Genomic DNA, 19,449 nt, shown 5'->3' on the forward strand with positions numbered 1-19,449 from the left:
TAGTATAATATAGTTATACTATCATTCCCATAATATATATATACTATACATATATAGTAATATATATATACTATAGTATACTATAATTATCTATAATACTATACATATAAATGTTAGCTGTTATCATTATCCATAGACTGAAGGAGATTCTCATCAACAAATTATACTTTCCTTTGTAACTACATTCCTGGCATCCTGTGGAAAATGCTAGTGGTTTCAAAATTCAACCTCTTAAACATGCCCCAGGCACACTCCACACCACTCCTTGAAGCTAGACTCCAAGAAAATGTAGCCTAGATAGAAGAAAAAAGTTTCATAACTCACAGGCGTTGTCTGTGCCGTGATCTGCTGCTTTCCTAGATCATTAAAAGTGAGAATATCCACTCATTTAAGGGGAAACCTTGTTCCTTACCAATTAGCAGTATCTTGTCCCAGGAACCCAAATAGAATCATTTCATCTTAATATGATAATCCAGTATCATTATTGTTCTCAAAGTCTTATATATTCAGTCTTAAATAAATAATATCATGTGAAAAATCAATCACCAGTTCAGGTTTAAATTGACCCAGCCCCAGCACTGCCTAATTCTTTTGTATGTATTTACCTCCATTATGAGTGAGACTTTAGGTGCACTAAAGTCTAGTTTCAGCTCCTCTTAGCACCCAATAATGGCTTGTACAAGAGCACATTTTCACAAGAATAAATAACACTTTGAAGGCACTTCACAACTTAAATTCTTACTTAAAAAACAAACGTGTCTCCAAAAAAAGGAGAACTAATGCTTCCTATAATGTAAATAACTTTTTACATTACCATACAGAGCATTTAGCTCTTTAAAATCACTGCTCTCAAATGCCTTTATTTTTTATGATGTTCTTTTACTTTACTTTTACATAACTAAATGGTTAAGGGACCATCTGAGTGATTTTCCAAGAAAAAAGGCACACAAAGGTGTGCTTAAAGATACAAGGGAAAATTACTTAACTCTTGGCTCAATCACCAGCAACCCATTTTTTTCTGGCTTTTGGGTTTGTGATAAGCTTCATTGATTGGTCAGTATCACTGAGCACAATGCACACTAAGTAATTTGCTTCCTTCTTTGCTTACCCAACATTCACATTTCACAAAGAGAGGGATAAATAGGAACAGTTACATGATTAACATACAGTCCTTCCACTGGGCAGAGTTTCTTTCATATCTCTCTTGCCTAGTCAGAAACACATGAGTAATTGGAACAGGGAAAATTTAACATCAGGAATCACGAAATAGGTCAGTGGTGGTTAATACTAGGAGGAAACTCTTAAGGTCAAACAGATGTAGTCATGGCAGGGAGCATCTACCACCCCTGGAACTGAGGAAAAGTGAACAAGGAAGGAATTTTAAAATTTAGAGGAAGGCCCTGTAAGGTAGACATTCAAGTTTCTGAGATGTATGGATGCCATAGAAACATGCCACCTGCCACTGTGGTAATGGAGAAGTGTAATGGAACATGCCCACCTGTGAACCCACCTGTGTGGGCCAGGGGGCACTCACCACTGAAGCAGGAAGGCTATGGCCACAGTGGGAAACACTGCCAGGACCCCTTCCTGCTGATCCACTTGCCACTATATGAACAGAGCAGTGGAAAGAGAATGTCACTTCTTCCACCCTTACGCTGTCCCTGCAGCACCCTCTACTGGAGGATCCTAACATAGAACCAGCCAGTAAAAGAGAGCGGTTGTCTGTAGTTCTAGAATCAAGTCAGGGCAAAGAAGGTTGGGTAATAAATAACTGGCACAAATTTTAACATCCACCTTGGGACAAGAGACAAAGCCTTGGACCCACACAAGGGCAGGAGTTGAGACTGAGAACCTGTGTAAAGCCAGAACCCTGAGAAGATTTCAGTCAGCGTTAAGGAAATGACTCCGGGTGGAGGTTGGGGGTGGGAGGGAAGCTACACAGTTCACTGGGAGATAAAAAAGAAATTTGTTAATATTGATGCGACAGGTAAAAAGGCCTGTCTTCTTTCTAGTTAAGGAGTTGGAATTTATATTAACCTCAGAGCCTTAAAACACCAGGCCAAAAAATTAACATAAAAGGTGGTTTGGGAACAGCGATGTCCTTGAGATTTCTTGGAAAGCAAAAACAAAGTCCCTCTGGGAGGACATATGTTCCATCTAGGTTGCACAGGATTCCCATAGATACAAAGCCACACTGAAAATGAGCTTGCAATCACGTATTACAGACAAAATGCTGTGACTGTGTATTGGCAGACATTAAGGAATAGCAGGAGGGAAAAAAGCCCATAAATATTGTAGAATAAACATAGCAAAGCAATCAGATGGACACTATAAAATAAGAATGTGTACAATAGTTAATGTCATAAAAAATATGGCAAGGAAATACAAAAGAATTGTTAATTAAAACAGAACTAATAGCAATGAAAAACAAAGATACTGAAATCAAACAATTAATGGGGAGATTACTGCTTCCAGTTAATACACAGGACATGAAAGACACATGGTAACAACAAGAAAAACTCCAACAAAATTAAAAAGTCATATTTTTCTACGAAGTCAGCAAGGGGTGATGAATAAAAGAAAGCCTAGAGGAACTAATTTTCAAAGAGAAATGAAGCAGTCGAATATATAGAAAGTCCCAGCAGCTTCCTGCCTGGGAGTGGGTGCCTGGTCTAAATAGGAGCAGATGGACAGTTGGCCTGCTAACGATGGAGATGAGGAGAAACCAACCAAGATTTAGACAGCAGTGTGGGCTTGTGGGATGCACTAGAATCTGGAAGAAGTCTGTAGTAGATTGAGTTTTCCAAAAATGTCCTCAACAGTATCTCCTATTTTACATTCCCTTCTATAATGTGACATTGACATTCCTCCCATTGAGTGGTAGGGTCCATGATCCCTCTGTTGAATGTCAGGTTTGTGGCAATGGCAGAAATAATATGTTAATTCTGAGGCTAGGTCATAGAAAGTGGTAAAGCTTCTGTCTTCTTGGGACACATGACTTTGCAAACCTAACTGTAATGTAAGGAAGGAGTCCACAGCTGCCATGGTGTGAGAAGAGGTCATATGAAGATGCTCTGGGTCATCCCTAGCTGAGGTCCCAGCCAACAGTCAGCATCAATCAGCAAGTATGTGATTAGAGCCAGCTCCAGAAGATTCCTGCTCCTTGCCTTTGAGTCACCTCCAGCCTGATCCATATAATCCTTGAGCATAATAAAATGTTTTGTTTTATTTTAAGTATTTTATTTCAATTGAAATTTCTTCATTTCAAATGTTTAAACTGCTAAATTTGAGATAAATTGTGATAGAGCATTAAATGATCAGAATAAGCCCCAGATCTGAAAATAAATTACTCATCTTGAGCATTTTTCCCTTCCCACCCACCACTCATATCCAAGTATTGCCACAAAGGCAGTTGTGGAGGACAGGCTGGAAAACAAACAAAATACACATTCTTCTGTATCCTCCCAGTGCTTGGATTCTGGGCCCTGCCAGAGATGAATCAAAGATGAACCCAAAATATCTGAAGCTGTAACACAACATCTTCCAAGCTCAAATACTAAAAAAAAAAAAATAAATCAAAGACACAGAGTTAATGTGAAATGTAAAGGTTTGAGTCTTTGCCTCAAGCCAAAAATAAATAAATAAACAAATAAACAAACAATAACTAGGGAAAACAAAATGTTAAATGAGAAAACTTTAATTGCTGAAAAGATAAAATTAACAAGAATATAAATGACTATGTTCTGGTCTTTAGCAGGCTTCTGAAGGGTTCATTCAATAATTCAAACTTATGCAATAGTCAAGGTGACAGAAAGAAGAAACACAGCATGAAGGCAGAGGTTGATCTTGATCTTGGTTTCCTGCTTCTCTTTGCCTGGGAAGCCATACATGTCAGGTCTTGGCGTTCTGCTCCAGCACGAGGAATGAGGAAAAAAGACAAGCTCTATTTACCCTCAGGTGTGTTGTTGCTTTGACAGTTTCCAAACTGGATGTGGCAGTCATTAACTGATAAATAAACATACTATAGGGAGTCAGAAGAGATATTCAGAATATAGGGTTGTAAAAGAGTATTATTTATTAGAAAGAATAACAAAGTACTTTATATACATATTATTTAACATATATGGTTTGGGTTACTAGGACATTCTAATGGTTAATTTATTCTGGAGCCTAAAATACCAAGTGTAAGAGACTTGAGAATTCCTATTACACCTTCAGAGTTTTTTTATAAAAAATTAAAATTAAGTAAAGGTCTATTGAAAAATACTGAAAAAATATAAAATTTTGGTAGTAGCAGTGACCATATGTATTGTAAAATATCTTTTTTTAAAGAAATAGTGAATCGACCAAGCACAACACTGAAAATACATTTTCTCCTAAAAAAAATGCAAGTATATTATAGCAATACTGTGTACTTATATAAATAACAGCACTATTCTTTTATCAAAAGTGAATAAGCTTTATAAATTATAATGTATACATCAATACACTGTCTTTATGCATAAATATATTTTTGGAGCCAAAGAATTCTAAAATACAACCAACTCTAGATCTTCTTTGTCAGTGGACTATAGTGAGAACGTAAGTAAATGAAGTTGATTTATTCATTTGACAAATATTTTGAGCACCTGTTACGTGCCAGGCATAGTGTTAGGCACTAGCAATGCAATTATGGATATGACAGACACATTATCTTCCCTGAGAAGCCTTCTGTTTAATGGAAGAAGCTGACAAAGAAGTAATATAGCATGAGAAGTGCTAATAGGGTAAGTACAGGGTTCCATGTAATGAGAAACCAAGCACATAATGAGCTACTAAAACTGAATTTAAAGGTGTCAGAGAAGTTTTCCTGGAGCACATGTTGTCTAAGTTGAGATCTTAAGGCCGTATGGGTGTTGATCAGTCTGGTGGGGAGAGGTTAAACAAAGAAGGTAAAGTATGTACAAAGTTCTGGGAATAAGAAAGCATGTCTCTTTCAAGGAACTGACAAAAAAAAAAAAAAAAAACGTTCAGTGTAGCTGAATCTTGGAAATGGAGGGTGGTAATATAGAGATGAGGTATGCAAGGACCAGTACATGAAAAGCCCTGTAAAACATATTAAGGAATAAGGACTTTATCATAATGGCAATAGAAAGTCATTGAAAAGATTTAGGTCAAGGAGATCAGAGTCATGTTTTAGAAAGATTTCTGTAGCCATAAAGTGGAAAATGAAGGCAGGGAGGCCAATCAGGATTCTGAGATAGCATTCCAGGTGAGATGCGGTAGTATGGACTAAGTGAAACTGGGAATGAAGAGAAGTATTAATAGAAAGATTAAAGAATGTTTAGAAATAAAATAGGACTTGGTAATTGGTTATATGAAGGCAGTATAAGAGAGACCAAAGTCACAGATGTCACCTACAATTCCTGCTTTAGCAGTTAGGGACAGGATTGTATCATTTGCTATGCTGAATTTGAGGTCTATGGAATAACCAAGTACAAATATTGGGCAAGCAATTGAAAGTATGGATCTTGTATTCTGTAGAGTACTCTGAACTACAGATGCAGATTGAGGAGTTGTTAGTATTGCAGATGGTAACTGAAGGCAGTGAATGGTAACATTGCCCAGGTGATGTGTGGCGTGATGAGCAGCAGGTCGTTGGACTGAACCCCAAAGAACACCAAAAATTAAATGTTGGGCAGAGAAACAGGAGTTACAAAAGATCCCAAATCCACCAATAATCCTGAAGCCATAATTTGTACATTAGCTTATATTTTTCTTGGCCAAGTCTATTACTAGAGGGACTAAGAGGTATGAAAGTTTTGATTTTTTTCTTCTTCCTTCACCTTGTAAAGCCATAAATTGGTAATGAAAACATTTTAAATAAGCTTAAATCAACAAACATATGTAAAATAACTTTTACAATATAATCTACAAACCAAACAAACAGCTCCTGCTGGCTCAATACCTAGCTTTGACTATTCTGAGCTTTTTGTATCACAACAGACCTTTACTTATACTGTAATTTGCCCTCCATCAGTGCTGTAACAGTTTCTCCTTTTCTGATTGTCTGGATAGTCTTTAATGGATTTGCAGCTCAGTGACAACCCAGAGAGATTTTTTCTAATCAAAACATGTGATTATATCAAGGAGAGTCCAATAGAAAAAAATAAATTAAAAATTATTTTAAAAACTCCCCAACCCCCCATGTGATTGAACAGAGATATGCTGGTCAAAGATAACCATGGCCCATAACTCCCACGTTGAAAAGATCCAAATACAGTTTTGGATGGGTCGATGGGGATTTACCTCATGTGCTTTCTCTTATTTCACAAAATGTATTCTTTCCTTTTATATCGGTAGGAGTCGAAATGGGAATGTGGTCTGTGGGGTGGCTAATCAATGATGTGCTGATGCACGTTTAATAACTGGCTCTCCAGGGAAAAAGAGCCCTCATTTGTAGTGTTTGACAATTTTTTTTGGTATAAATATTCCCATCATAGCCAATTTCAAACTACCAACTTGATGTCACTAAAGGCAGAAAAAAATGAATGCAGTTGGCTCTTGTATGCCACTGCAACCTGGCTACAGCACACTACTGAACTAAAAATGATCTGACTGGTAGCCAGGAATAGGAATGAATATACCTTGTATATGATAGCTTAAGATATGAGAGAACTGAGTTCTACAAAATATAGAGTTTTTACTTTAAGAAAAACTGATTTACTCATCTAGTCAGTAAATTTGTAGACCTTGACCTTTTCTTTTGAATTGAGGGCTGGAAGTATGAATATACATTATATAATCTAATAACCTTAGCATTGTAACTTCTATTTATTTATTCATAAGCAATAATAGCTTCTAAAATTGGCTTGTATATGAGATTGAAATGATTGAGAATTGTTTTCAACCTAATTCCTTATACCATGAACCAAGAAATGATCAGTTTCTTTTCAGGATATTAGTATAATCTGCACTCTAATGTATATCACAAAAGAAAATATTTTATCTCCATTAAATAAGCAAAGTTTGTTTTTTCCATTTTAAAGCAAAAGATTTGATGATCACTGCATTAACCAATAACATATGTAGAAAGAATACCAGCAAAATATCTTATTTCTTTATATAATTTAATATATGCCCTATTAACAGCAGTGTGCAGATGCATAGTATCAACAGAACACTAAATAATTACTATCAAAATTTACTTTTAAAATATTTTCAACATTAGGCACTGGTGGAACCAGAGCTGTTATTTCGTACACTCTTATCTTTTTTTGCATTCCAAAGGAAAACTAAAATTCCTGGCAGCATTAGAAAATAATATACTTACTAATATTTTATGCAGATATACAAAATCTCATGACTTCTGAGAAGTGCACAATTCTACTATGCACAAATGAAAACACCTTTTCAAACACTTTACACATATACTGAGTTCATAAAAGTTACTATAAAAATATTGCAAACCCAATAAAAACACAATGATATAGTACAAATTCTTTTGTTTTTAAAAAGTCAAATTTTAAAAGGCCTGTATTTATACAAATGCACAATATTTTTTAGTGCCCCCGACTGATATTTCTACTTAGGATTATCTGGTTTTAGAAATCTAAGTTAAATGTTTCTCATTATTTTCTGCTTCAGAATGGGAAGACACTGAGAACTCAGAGAATAAATTTTTAAAATAGGATTAGGTAAAAACTTTATGAAGTGGCGTAGTAAGCACTCTACATGCTTTAATTATTGCCCTACCAAAGATAAAAATGCCCCACTGCCTCATTTTTCTCATATTTAATTTCTTATTTATCTTAACTACCTCTCCTTTGTTTATACAGTCTTTGAGACAACATTGTAAAGATTTTAGGTTCTCTAATAAAACCTAAAATATCACTAAAGCCATTTTCTGCTTTCAAAGTATATTTAAGAAAATGCTTATTTCAATATAAAACCTCAAAGTGCTGAACTAAGATACATTAATAACATGGTTAGCCAACTACTGACTTGGCTTTAGCCTTAGAAGATTATTATTACAATTGGCTGTTAAGTTCCAAATTTAAGTATTTGGTTTTATACTGTAATATTGTACTTTCCAATACAGATATCAAAGAAAACTGATCTGATTTTTTTTCTGAAAATAACAGTAAAGTATAAATAATTTTTTTGCAGAAAAAAATCCATGCCAAGATAGGAAATACATTGTTTCAAATCTCAGAATAATTGTTATTAAAAAGTACAAAATTATAAATTTCTGAAAAAAATTACACTGAAAATGTCTCTCTAGGAAAAAAATACATAACTTGTCAGATACAAGAAAATATAGCATTCCATAGGGTGCAATCAGCTAGGCTTAGGAGACTTAAAAAACTCACAAAAAGTAATTAGCACCAAAATTATCTAAAACTTCAAATGATATACTGAAGTAATTCCAGGCCCAAGTGTTACATTATAAAAAAGTTATATTTAACCTGGGAACTTTCCCTGACAATAATAAATATATTCTTTTTCAACTTTTAGAAAACGAGCTAGCTTTACTGATTTTTACCACAATATTAAGGTAGTGTATGCTAATTATCATTTACCTTGGGTTTGGGCTGAGCAGGGACAATAGAAATCCAAGTATTTCCCAAATAATATGAGATTATTTGGTGGGGGTACATGGGGATCCGTTTTCCAATTAAAACTTATTTTTAACTTGTTTCATCCTTTTTCTTCAAAAATGTTTTACTAGAACTTTTTACAAGAACTATATTGCCTGATTTGAATTCCGTATCCTGTTATTTTCCCTGCTCACTTTTTGGTGGTATTATTTAGGATTTGGCAGGGGAATAAAGATGTCTAAAGGGGACAGAGATCATGGTAGTGAAACAAGAGTTTTGAATAAGCTAATGTATATTCAAAATATATATATTCAATCCTGTTATAATCAAGAGTTTAGTTTTAAACAACATCCACATATAAATTTAATTACAAACAGCCAGTACACAATTTGAAATAAGGCCAACTTTTTTGGTTGTCAAATAGTGAAATATATAACTTCTTCGATTACATATATGGCTACCAAATGTGAAACAACAGCTCATTCGGCCATGTTTACTGTTGTACATAAATAATGACAAGACAGAGAACAGCAACTAGTCCAAGGGCTTGTAGGCCAAGGAACCACAGCATAACCCAAAAGAAAATGACCACTACTGGTTCCACAATTCGTTCTCCAAAATACATCCGTGTGAACCCCATGTTGATGAGACTTTTGTTTAGTTCACCAAAAAGTGTTCCCATTTTTTTGTAGTCATCTCCAACAGGCTCGCCAGTGTGGTTCTGTGATCCTTCAACATCCTTAAAAACAAAAACAAAAACAAAACATGAACATAAAATGAAAAATATGTAAAGGTCTTGAAGAGTAACAACTATGTTATATCTTATAGTTCTTTATCTCCCAAGGCACTGGGCATACTTCTGATAATTATTCAATAAATACTTATTAACTGAAAACAATGGGAATGTTCTTTTTGATCCTGGAATTGCAAAGATAGCTGCTTAAATGAAGAATCATGTTTATATTACTCTTGGCAGCGACCATGATTTCAGAACAACCTTTTCTGCCACCCTCCTGTCTTATGAGGCAGAGTCCCTGGTTGCTGTGTCCTAGTAAGCTTCTTTTTAGTGTGTTCCTTTGATACTAAGACTTTAAGAAACTGAGCTTCAGCTCACTGAAGCATGTCTTGCTGTTACTCTTGAGCCATCCTTACCCATTACTGCTGTGATCTTTCATTCTTAGGCCCAGCTAAATGGACTCCAGTGTAGGCCTCTGCATAATTTCCTGTCCATTCTACAAATGTCTTAAATGCCTCTTACTAATCTCATCAGGAGAAACAGTTTTTAAATAGGAATAATTTTTTACAATAAGTCCAAAAGTCCACCTAGAAGTTAGTGTCCCCAAAAATGTCTATGTGTACCCTATTATACATACCAAAAATATTTATTATTTCCATTATCTCCCAGTCTTATTACAATTAAGGCCATCATGCCAGTTGTTAAGGTACTGTCTCTCAGCTTCAAACCCACCCTTTGGAATTCTGCAAACATTTCTGCCTCCTTGATAGCTCTGCAATACAGGTACCTCAGGGACACTGCATAGGTAGAGAAGGAAGAAGGGATTTGCTCGTTTCCTTCGGATGGGTTTCTTGATCCTGTTAGTCTCACTCTAGCAACACTTCTTCACTGTGGCAGCAGTAGTTCTTTCTAGTAGCAGCAGCTAATTGCAATTTGCAGGATTTTCTAACACTTGTAGAACCAATCTCAATGTGCCTTGTTGAGACACCTGCTCCAACTCACGGGTGCATCTTGGTGATATTTTAGTGCAGTGGTTTTTAAACTTTTACCATGCATTAGAATCTCTCGGAGGGCTTGGTAAAGCACGGCTTGCTTGGCCCACTACCAGAGTTTCTGATTCAGTAAGTCAGGGGTGAGGCTTGGAGTCTGAGAATTTGCATTTCTAATAAGTTTCTAAGTGATGCTTATAATGCTGGACTGGTGACCATCCTTTGAAAATCATTGCCTTTATGTTTTCTTTCTGCTCTTCCATACTTTAATACCTACTTAACAATTATTTATATTATCTTTGTTAAACTAATTGATATAGTTTCTCCTCACTAGACTCTAGTACAGTCACAAAAGAAAAACTATGTTATGTAGGTGCCATAATTGTAATTATAATTTATTAAATATATTTTTTAGGAGTCATAATTTAAATAATTATTGAACGTCTACTTGCTCATAGTAGATGCAAGATGGAGAATTCCTCACATGTTAAAAAATGGCCTTTGGATGTAGAGTTTCACATAGTAACAAGTCTGTAAGTGTTAAATAACATCAAATAGGTGTCCAAGCCAAAGGAAAGCAAAATTATCTTAAAAAGGGAGTGTTGTAAAAATCACATGCTACAAAGAGCCAACAAATTTGAGGAAGTTTTAAAGATACTCTTCAACCATCTCAATCAAACTTACATCCCTTTAGCAGAAACCAAAGCTTGATCATTTCAGTCATAAATCAATAAACTACTAAAAATATTTTTTCATTTTAAAAATGAGGGCTACAAAAAACCTTATTTTCTATTCTACATATACAGTTAAAATACATCTTCAAGGGAAGACAGAGTGAAGAAAATTTAACTTCTGTTTGAAATAGTCAGAAAAAATGATTTTCAGTATGACTATAAGCAGTGGGCTTTTCCATATACTAGTAATTTATGTAAAGCACAGAGATTGATGAGGTAACAGAAAATGAGACTCAATGGGGCATCATTGCCAAGTGTATGTCTTAAAGCCAGATTTACTTTTGAGCTATACTTTCATATAATTTTAAAAATTACTTTTGGATTTTCACTTCTGTCTACCAAAAGAGTAGGAAAATCAAAATGATGTAGTTCAAGTTCAGGCTGCAGCGCTTAAACTAGCTAAGTGACTTGGGCAGACTACTTCGCTTTCCTGAGCCTAGGTTTTCTAATCCATAAAATGTATTTATATGATCCTTTTTTGTTACTGATAGTTTTCTATTAAATTATAATTTGTTAATCTTCTCTTTTTTTAAAAAAACTTTTATTTCTAAATTATTTTTTCCTTCATTAATATGCTGTGAGTAGGTCTATTTTATGTTTCTGAGTTTCCTATACTTTTATATGTTCCATGATAATATACTACATTAAAAAAAACCCCACAAACTTGTTCTTGCCTGATACTAAGCCTTTCTTTTCCTCAGGGTAGAATCTGCAGAGTCCTTGGTTTAATCTGTAATTCTTCTGGTCCTTTACCTCTCCTTACTTCTCTAGTGTTTAGCATTGTTGGTATTTTTTTTAATTTTTAATTTTTTTAATTTTTTATTAAAGTTCTTAAAACTTTTTTTTTTACTCTTTTCAATTTCTTGTTATGCACTCATTTTACTTTGGGGTTTTCTGTTGTTACTGAAACTTTTTAAGACTTTTTTTTTTCAGTATTTTTGTGGTTTTAGTACAAAGAAAGTACCCTAATCTGATACAGTACATACTCTCTGAAGGTTTACTTTAAATTCTTTGTAAAATGAATTAAATTTACAAATGCTTGTGGCTTTTTCAGGGGAAGAAGTAGGTGTTGCAACACTTAAATCAAGATAGGGAGTTAGTTAACTCAGGCCAGATGAGGATCACGTCATCTCAGATCCTGGGAATAGCTCATGGGATTGAGACTGGAAATAGAACACCCAGTGGGGACTGGTGTGGGCAAGCTGTGGCTGTTGCAGCCTGCTTCTTCTTTTTTTATTATTATTATAAAAAATTTCAAGCACACACAGAATTAGAGAAAATAGTACAATAAACCCCTATATACCTATCAACCAGATTTAGTAACTACTAAAATTTTGCCTCCTTAGTGAAGCATTTCTTAATCTGGACAATCTAATAGAGAAGTAAAAAAAGAAAAAAAAATCACTAGAATGCTTAAAAGTAACATATCTTCACAAATGAAATTCTGTAGAAACAGCAAAGATATCTAGCAATGAATTGGACAAGGGGTTCAAACAATTCTAAAAGAAGACATTAAGAATAGGGAAAAGAAAATGGGCAGTATTTTTATATCAGTGAGATTATGGTCAATCTCATTACAGTATTCTATGTATCTAGGCTATTCCCTCAAATACCACAATTCTGAAGGGTACAGACAGTGGCATGTTGATAAATGCTTAACAATGGACTTTGTAGAGGGCCGGGGGGAGAAGCCCTTTTTGCCAATTCTGTAATGTTTTCCAGTTTGTATAGTTTTAGTGCTCCCAACTGTGGCCAATTTCAAACTGTTGACAGCCAGCTCACAAGGTTTCTGAAAATTTAACCATTAGCTTTTAAGATCTGGTAGGAGCCAACACCAGCACTTCACTGTAGGAATAGTACTTGAGATAAGCTGACATGAAGACTTGTATGTTTATAATCGATGAGTTTGATCCCTCTCTTGTTTCCATCAACTGGTACATTTTTATGGTTTTTTTTAAGTTTATGAAATGGACGAGTTGGGATGATTAAGTAAAATCACTACATTACAAATATATTGAAATTGGAACATTATATAAAGAAATAAATATTTTATGATGAATAGTGACTATGGTTAGATTGAATGAAATGTGTGTAGTGACAGAACCGCTACAAGTAACAGCATTTTGCTTTTTCTGGTCTGTCTCACACAGATATCAAAAGGGCATCCAATTCAATAATTTTTAGACATTCTTATTTAAAATAACATTTAGACCACCTGGATGATTTGTGAGGAGGAGGTGCTCTCTCAATGCTCCCAAGCTCAGTGAATGGGACCACCATCCACATGCCAGATCCAAAGGACAGAAACAAGGGATTCTTGACCTCCTCCTCCTTCTTCTTTGGTATGTCCAATATCCAGCTTATGACGATATCCTCTTTGTTTTACCTTCTAAATATTTCCTTAAAGTGCATACACTATTCCATGTACTGCTATAATCCTAAAACAATCTACTGACATCTCTTGCCTGGATTATTCCAATACTTTCCTAACATTGCTCTTGCATGCATCCATTAGCTCCCCTATAATCTATATACCACAATGCACCCACAGTGATTCAAACTGCAAATGCAATCATGCCATCTCCACCCTGCTTTTAGGATCAAGGCCGAAATCTTTAACATGATCTATGAGGCCCTGCTTAGTCTGGCTTCTATCTGGGTCTCTGGCCTCATTCTGTCATCAACCTCCCTCTTTCTGTTTCAGCCACACAGGTCTTTCTTTCAGCTTCTTAAATAAGCCATGCTCTTGCCCGCCACAGGGATTTGTACATATTTTCTTTGCCTAAAACACTCTTTCCTCTCTGCTTTGCTTAGTTAAGTCATGCTCTTGTTTTAGTTTTAGTTAAAATCTCAGCTCCATCTCATATAATCAGACAATGCTCTTTCAATGCATTCTAATTCACATTCAATGTAAATGTGTGTGTGATTATTTGATGCCTCCCTAACTATAATGTAAACTCCATGAGGTAGGGGCAATATCTATTTTTGCTGGTCACTGATATCCTCTGATATCAGTATGTAACAGGGGCTATGTCCTGGGAATAGCAGCACATAGAAGGAGCTCAATAAATATATTTGTTGAATAAACAAGAAAGAATTTATCATGTGTCTTTCTGGCAAGCATTAGGGCAATATTTGATAGATTCTCTACCTTGCTCACTTTTTGCTAAATAAAAGAGGGTCTTTATTTTCCAAAGAATTATTTATTATAGTAATCTCAAAACAATGTATAGATTTTTATGGGACTAGCAGTATTTCTGATGCTGTCATTATTTAGCATCCATTCCTTCTTTTCTCTTATTAAAACCTTAATCCAGTCCACATTCTTCAGGTGAGGTGATCCCACCTACAGTTCTAGAGATGACAGGTCTAAGAGTAATGTTTTCTTTACCAGAAGCTGGTTTGGGAAAGCGCTTGTGATTCACTTTGGAACAATGAGTTTTGTTTGTCTTCTGAAAAAATTCTTCCTAGAAATTCTGGGACAACTTTGGAAAGTGATCCTTATCTTCTTCTATTTCTCCACAAATATACTCTTTAAGTAAGGAGAACTTATTGTACTTATATTAGTTTTCTATTGCTGCCATACAAAATTATCACAAATTTAATGGCTTAAAACAACACAGATGTATTCTTTTATAGTTTAGTACATTAGAAGTCATGTTGGCAGGATGGTGTTTCTTTCTGAAGGCTCTTGGGGAAGAATCTACTTCCCTACTTTTCCAACTGCTGGAGGCTACCCATGTTCCTTGGCTCCTGGGTCCCTTCCTTCATCTTCCAAGCCAGCAATGTTGCCTCTCTCTGACCATTCTTCTGTAGTTAACATTTCCCTATGACCACAGTAGGAAAGGTTCTGTTTTTAAGGACTTGTATAAAAAGGTTTGGCTCATCTGGATAATTCAGGATACTCTCCCCATCTCAAGGTCCTCAAATTTAACCACATCTACAAAATTCCTTTTGCCATGTAAGGTATCGTATTCCCTAATTCTGAGGATTAAGATGTGGACATCTTTGGGAGACCATTATTCTGCCTACCACAGTATTTTATTATAAAATTATTTCTTTACATATCTATTTCCTGTCACTAGCTTTGAACCCGTTAAGGTTATTAAGGGCAAGAACTATGTCTTATAAATTGTACGTGAATACTTAGTATATTGCACTGTGCCTGGCTCATTGTAGGCTCATAATAAATATTTGTTGAATGAACAGAAATATTCTACAATAACAACATATTAGGCAAAAAACCCCCACATAAATTAAAAACAAATGTAACATCAATATTTATTCTCCCATGAGCACAGTTGTAAATGTTTTCAAATATTCGTCTCTGAAAAAAGAAAAGCTATGAAAACACTTTCATTTTACACAAAATGAGTACACTTAACAGCAAAACGGACACCAGTATCTTTATTGATTTACATTTTTTCTCAGTTTATAATACACTTAGAAATAAGTTTATCAAGCAGAAAAGTTGCTCGAATTTTTATTTTCATCTTCTATAAAAATTTAAACAAAGTGAAGCTATTTGCAGCATGTTAGTACATTTTCATAGCTTTTTAGTGACTAGAATTTAGATTCAAATGTGAAAAAAAAGGCTCCAAGCAAGAGTGAAGAGATATGGTTGGCAAAATTGCAACAAGGCAAAACAAACAAAAAACCACCCATAATACTTCACACATAAAACAGTACAACAGTGTGGTAATGAGGATGGAGCTTTTCCCCCTGTTCTAACATTAATCACTTTGTCCTTGCCAAATTTTATTCTTTGCATGTGAGGCTCCAATGGAAGAACATTTATCAAATATGTTGCCTTTATGGTTACAAAGAGAGTATTGACTATGACATGCACATCAGACTGTTTTCATCAAAATAATGATATTTTTTCTCCATGATTAAAGGGGTATTCTAATTGATTCAAAATCCTTCTTAAAAGATACCCAAAATTACTGATGCACAATTAAAGGTGAAGCCCTAAATAACCATGGAACTTTTGAGAAGGATTTTTAAAGATAATTATATCAAAGTCTTTTTTTCTTTTTTTTGAGGCAGGGTCTTGCTCTGTTGCCCTAGGCTGAAGTGCAGTGGCATGAATCATAGCTCACTGCAGCCTTAAACTCCTGGGTTCAAGGGATCCTCCTGCCTTAGCCTCTCAAATAGCTGGGACAACATGCAAGCACCACCATGTCTGGTTAATGTTTTTAAAGAAATTTTGCCAAGACAGGGTCTGTTGCCCAGGCTGGTCTCCAACTCCTGGCCTCAAGTGATCCTCCCACTTCAGCTTCCCAAAGAGCTGGGTTTACAGGTATGAGCCACCATGCCTGGCCAAAGTCTCTTATTTTAGAAACAAAGAATAAAGAGGTTAAGTAACACAGCATATTAACAAAAAACACAGGCTTTGGAAGAAAATGTGACAGAATCAAATCCTGCTCTGTCATGTATCAGCTATGTGACATTGAGCAAATTACTTAAACACTGACCCTCAGTTTCTCCATCCATAAAAGGAGACTAATAATATCTACCTCATAGAGTTGTTGCAATAATAAAATAAGGAAATAGATAAAAAGCTTTTTGAATACACACTGTAAGCACTCAATATATGGTAACTATTATTATTACTATATTTTTGGTAGAATTTATGTCTTGTGATTTTTACTTCTCTTTCTTTTGTACCAAGTTGCCTGTGTAATTAATACCATAGTGATCATCTCTCTCATGATAATTAAATTCGGTTGTATTTTTCTTCAACTGTTATGACAATTTAATTATATAGAAATTGAGGTGGGATGTTTTCTATGGAACATCCTCACCCATGGAACAATTTGTGCACATTAGCATGGTAGAACTTCTGTTCACTTACTGTTAGAAGAGCACAAGCTACATTCTATAAACAGGCTTTCATTAAGTGGGTAACAATTTAAGATTCACATTTAACTGTTTTTCTGTGTCTAGTATTACATGTTGTTGTATTAATGATGTTATTACATATGCAATATTGGAAATCTGCTGTTTTTGCCTGCCTGGTATTTATTCCACTTTCTTCTACTTGTAGCACCTTGATTTAACTTTAGAGAAAGCATCCCTTACCTGCTCTTAGTCCATGTGTAGGTTGAAGATGTTCCCATTCCCTAGTTCCAGGTCTGCCCAATAAGAACATTTCATTTTCTTGGGCACATGATTAATTAAGGAGTGTGCATGTAACCCAAGACAGACCAATAAAAGCTGTATCACATCTATTAAAAAAGAGACACTTTAAAACGAAACTGTGCTTAGTTAGTTTGGCATCTTATTACTATGAGTAGAAAGCTTGTTAAGAATGAAGCCAACAAAAAGAAAAGTCAAGAAATGGATAGAGACAGAGTCTCATTGATACAGTTTGAGTACTTGGATCCAGCTAGTGCATCTGTCTCTGGTCTTTTTAATAACGTGAGCCAATAAATTCCTATTTTCCAAAATCTAGTAGGGGTTGAATTTTTGTCACTTGAAACCAAGAATTCTGACTATAGATGATGATGATGATGATAATGATAATAATAATAATAGTTACCATTCATCAAATGTTTATCATATGCTAGATATTGTGTTAAGCACTTTGTATTCTTTATGATATTTAACCTTATTTATTACAGTAAGTATTTTTTAGGTAATTCCAAAGCCTGTGTTCTTAACTGCAGTGCTCAAGTGCTTCCTCATTCATTTGGTTTTATTGTTACTAGCAATAATTAATGTGAAGAATGTATTACTAATATTAAAGAAAGTAATGGGGGTTAGCCAAATGGAAATTTTTAGATACAACTTTCAAAAACTTGTTTTTAAAAACTACATAAGAATACATGGATAAATGGCTGTTGTAAATATTCAGACAACACAAAAGAATACAGAATAAAAACTGAGATGTTGCCTTCTCCTTGCCACTTTTAGTTGGCTTTCTCTAGCTATCATGCAGTGCCAGCCTCAATAATGCCAGCCCATGGAAATCATAACGAGGAAGGTAGATTTACTACAGTATACATGTCAAGATGCATACCAAGCAAAAGGGAAATAATTTATAGATAGCACAGTTTCAACTACTTACATTGACTATTTTTCAACTTTGCTGGGAGTATACTCTACTGACCTCTAATTTCTCTTAATCTATGAGGAAAAAATACAAATTCACCACCACACAGAGAAAAACACTATGCTGCTTGGGAGTATTCAACAAAATTGTTACACAATAAATTAAGATAACCACCAGGCACGAGAGATGTTCTTTAGCACTTTTTGGCTTGAGGTGGCTGGTTTAAACCAGCCCTGATTGCTTTAGAGCTGCTTCAGTTGTCCTAAAATACCTTTTAGCTAAATATAATACTAAAATCCCCACCCAGTACAAAATTATAATATCATTAATGTAACATGGGCTATATGATGGCACATGATGATTGTACTACATACAAATGTTTGATTTGTTTTGGTCTTCCTAGATTGCCTCTCCTGGTGTGGAACCTCTACCCTACAGGGAGCTGGGGATGAGCAGTGGGGATTGGGCCTCAGTGTTCTTAGCTTGCTGTGCCTAGAGTAGGTGCTGGTTGTGGGCAGAGAGACTTGGTCCTCTCAGCCATGCCCACCTGGAATAGAGCTTCTATAACATGAAGCTGGGAGTAGAGGGGGAAGAGATGAGAAACACTGGAGGCCTGCCCCTCCAGGGTGAAACTATAGCTTTATGCTGGGAATGGGTGGGAGCGGGGAGAGTGAACGCCCTCTTTTTGGCTACACACGCTGAGGTAGAAGAGGTAGAACGTCTGTAACACAGCATGCTGAGGGGGAGGTGATGAAGTGCGTTGTGGTTCAAAAGGCACAAATACTCACTGTTCTTACTGAGATTTAGTAGATTTTCTTGAATGAATGTTTCTTCATTTGCTATATGCCTTAAGGATGATTCCAAGAGACTTTAAAAAATTGTTTTGTTTTGCTTAATAATTTTCACCAGTTAAATTGCTGTTTTGCTGGGGAGAGAGTCTACTGAATTGCTTACTTCATTATTCTTGAAACCCTGCCTTGGCTGTTTTTGGACATTAATTACTTTTGATGGTGAACTGTAGGACAGTTTCTATAAAGTTGAATCAGAGGATGCTGGATGGTAGATAGCTAGTTTTCTGGAATCAGTCCTGAAATTTTAAACACTTTGAAGAGTGTTTATTATTCCTGATATGTCCTCTGACGATCAAAGTCTGGGTATAAAAGTTTGACTTTTGAGGGTCCATTTAATCACACAGTTTTAACACTTTCTTTCTTTTTTTTTTTTTTTTTAAGTCTTTAGGCCGGGCGTGGTGGCTCATGCCTGTAATTCTATGCCTGTAAAGCTACAATGACACCAGTGCACTCTACCCAGGGCAACAGAGTGAGATTCTGTCTCAAAAAAAAAAAAAAAAAAA

General features: G+C 35.3%; 1 protein-coding gene across 1 annotated transcript in view; it reads right to left on the bottom strand.

Annotated features, from left to right (window-relative positions):
* Positions 1-7,092: 7,092 nt before the first annotated feature.
* LOC105818956 (chromosome unknown open reading frame, human C4orf32) overlaps positions 7,093-19,449 on the bottom strand; it is a 37,243-nt gene continuing 24,886 nt past the window's right edge. The window contains exon 2 of the mRNA XM_012655106.1: positions 7,093-9,318. Coding sequence (XP_012510560.1) covers positions 9,073-9,318 — 246 coding nt within the window. The 3' untranslated portion in view covers positions 7,093-9,072. The remainder of the gene's footprint in view (positions 9,319-19,449) is intronic.

The sequence above is a fragment of the Propithecus coquereli genome, unplaced genomic scaffold (genome assembly GCF_000956105.1).
Source record: "Propithecus coquereli isolate 6110/MARCELLA unplaced genomic scaffold, Pcoq_1.0 Scaffold46, whole genome shotgun sequence".
NCBI lineage: Eukaryota > Metazoa > Chordata > Mammalia > Primates > Indriidae > Propithecus > Propithecus coquereli.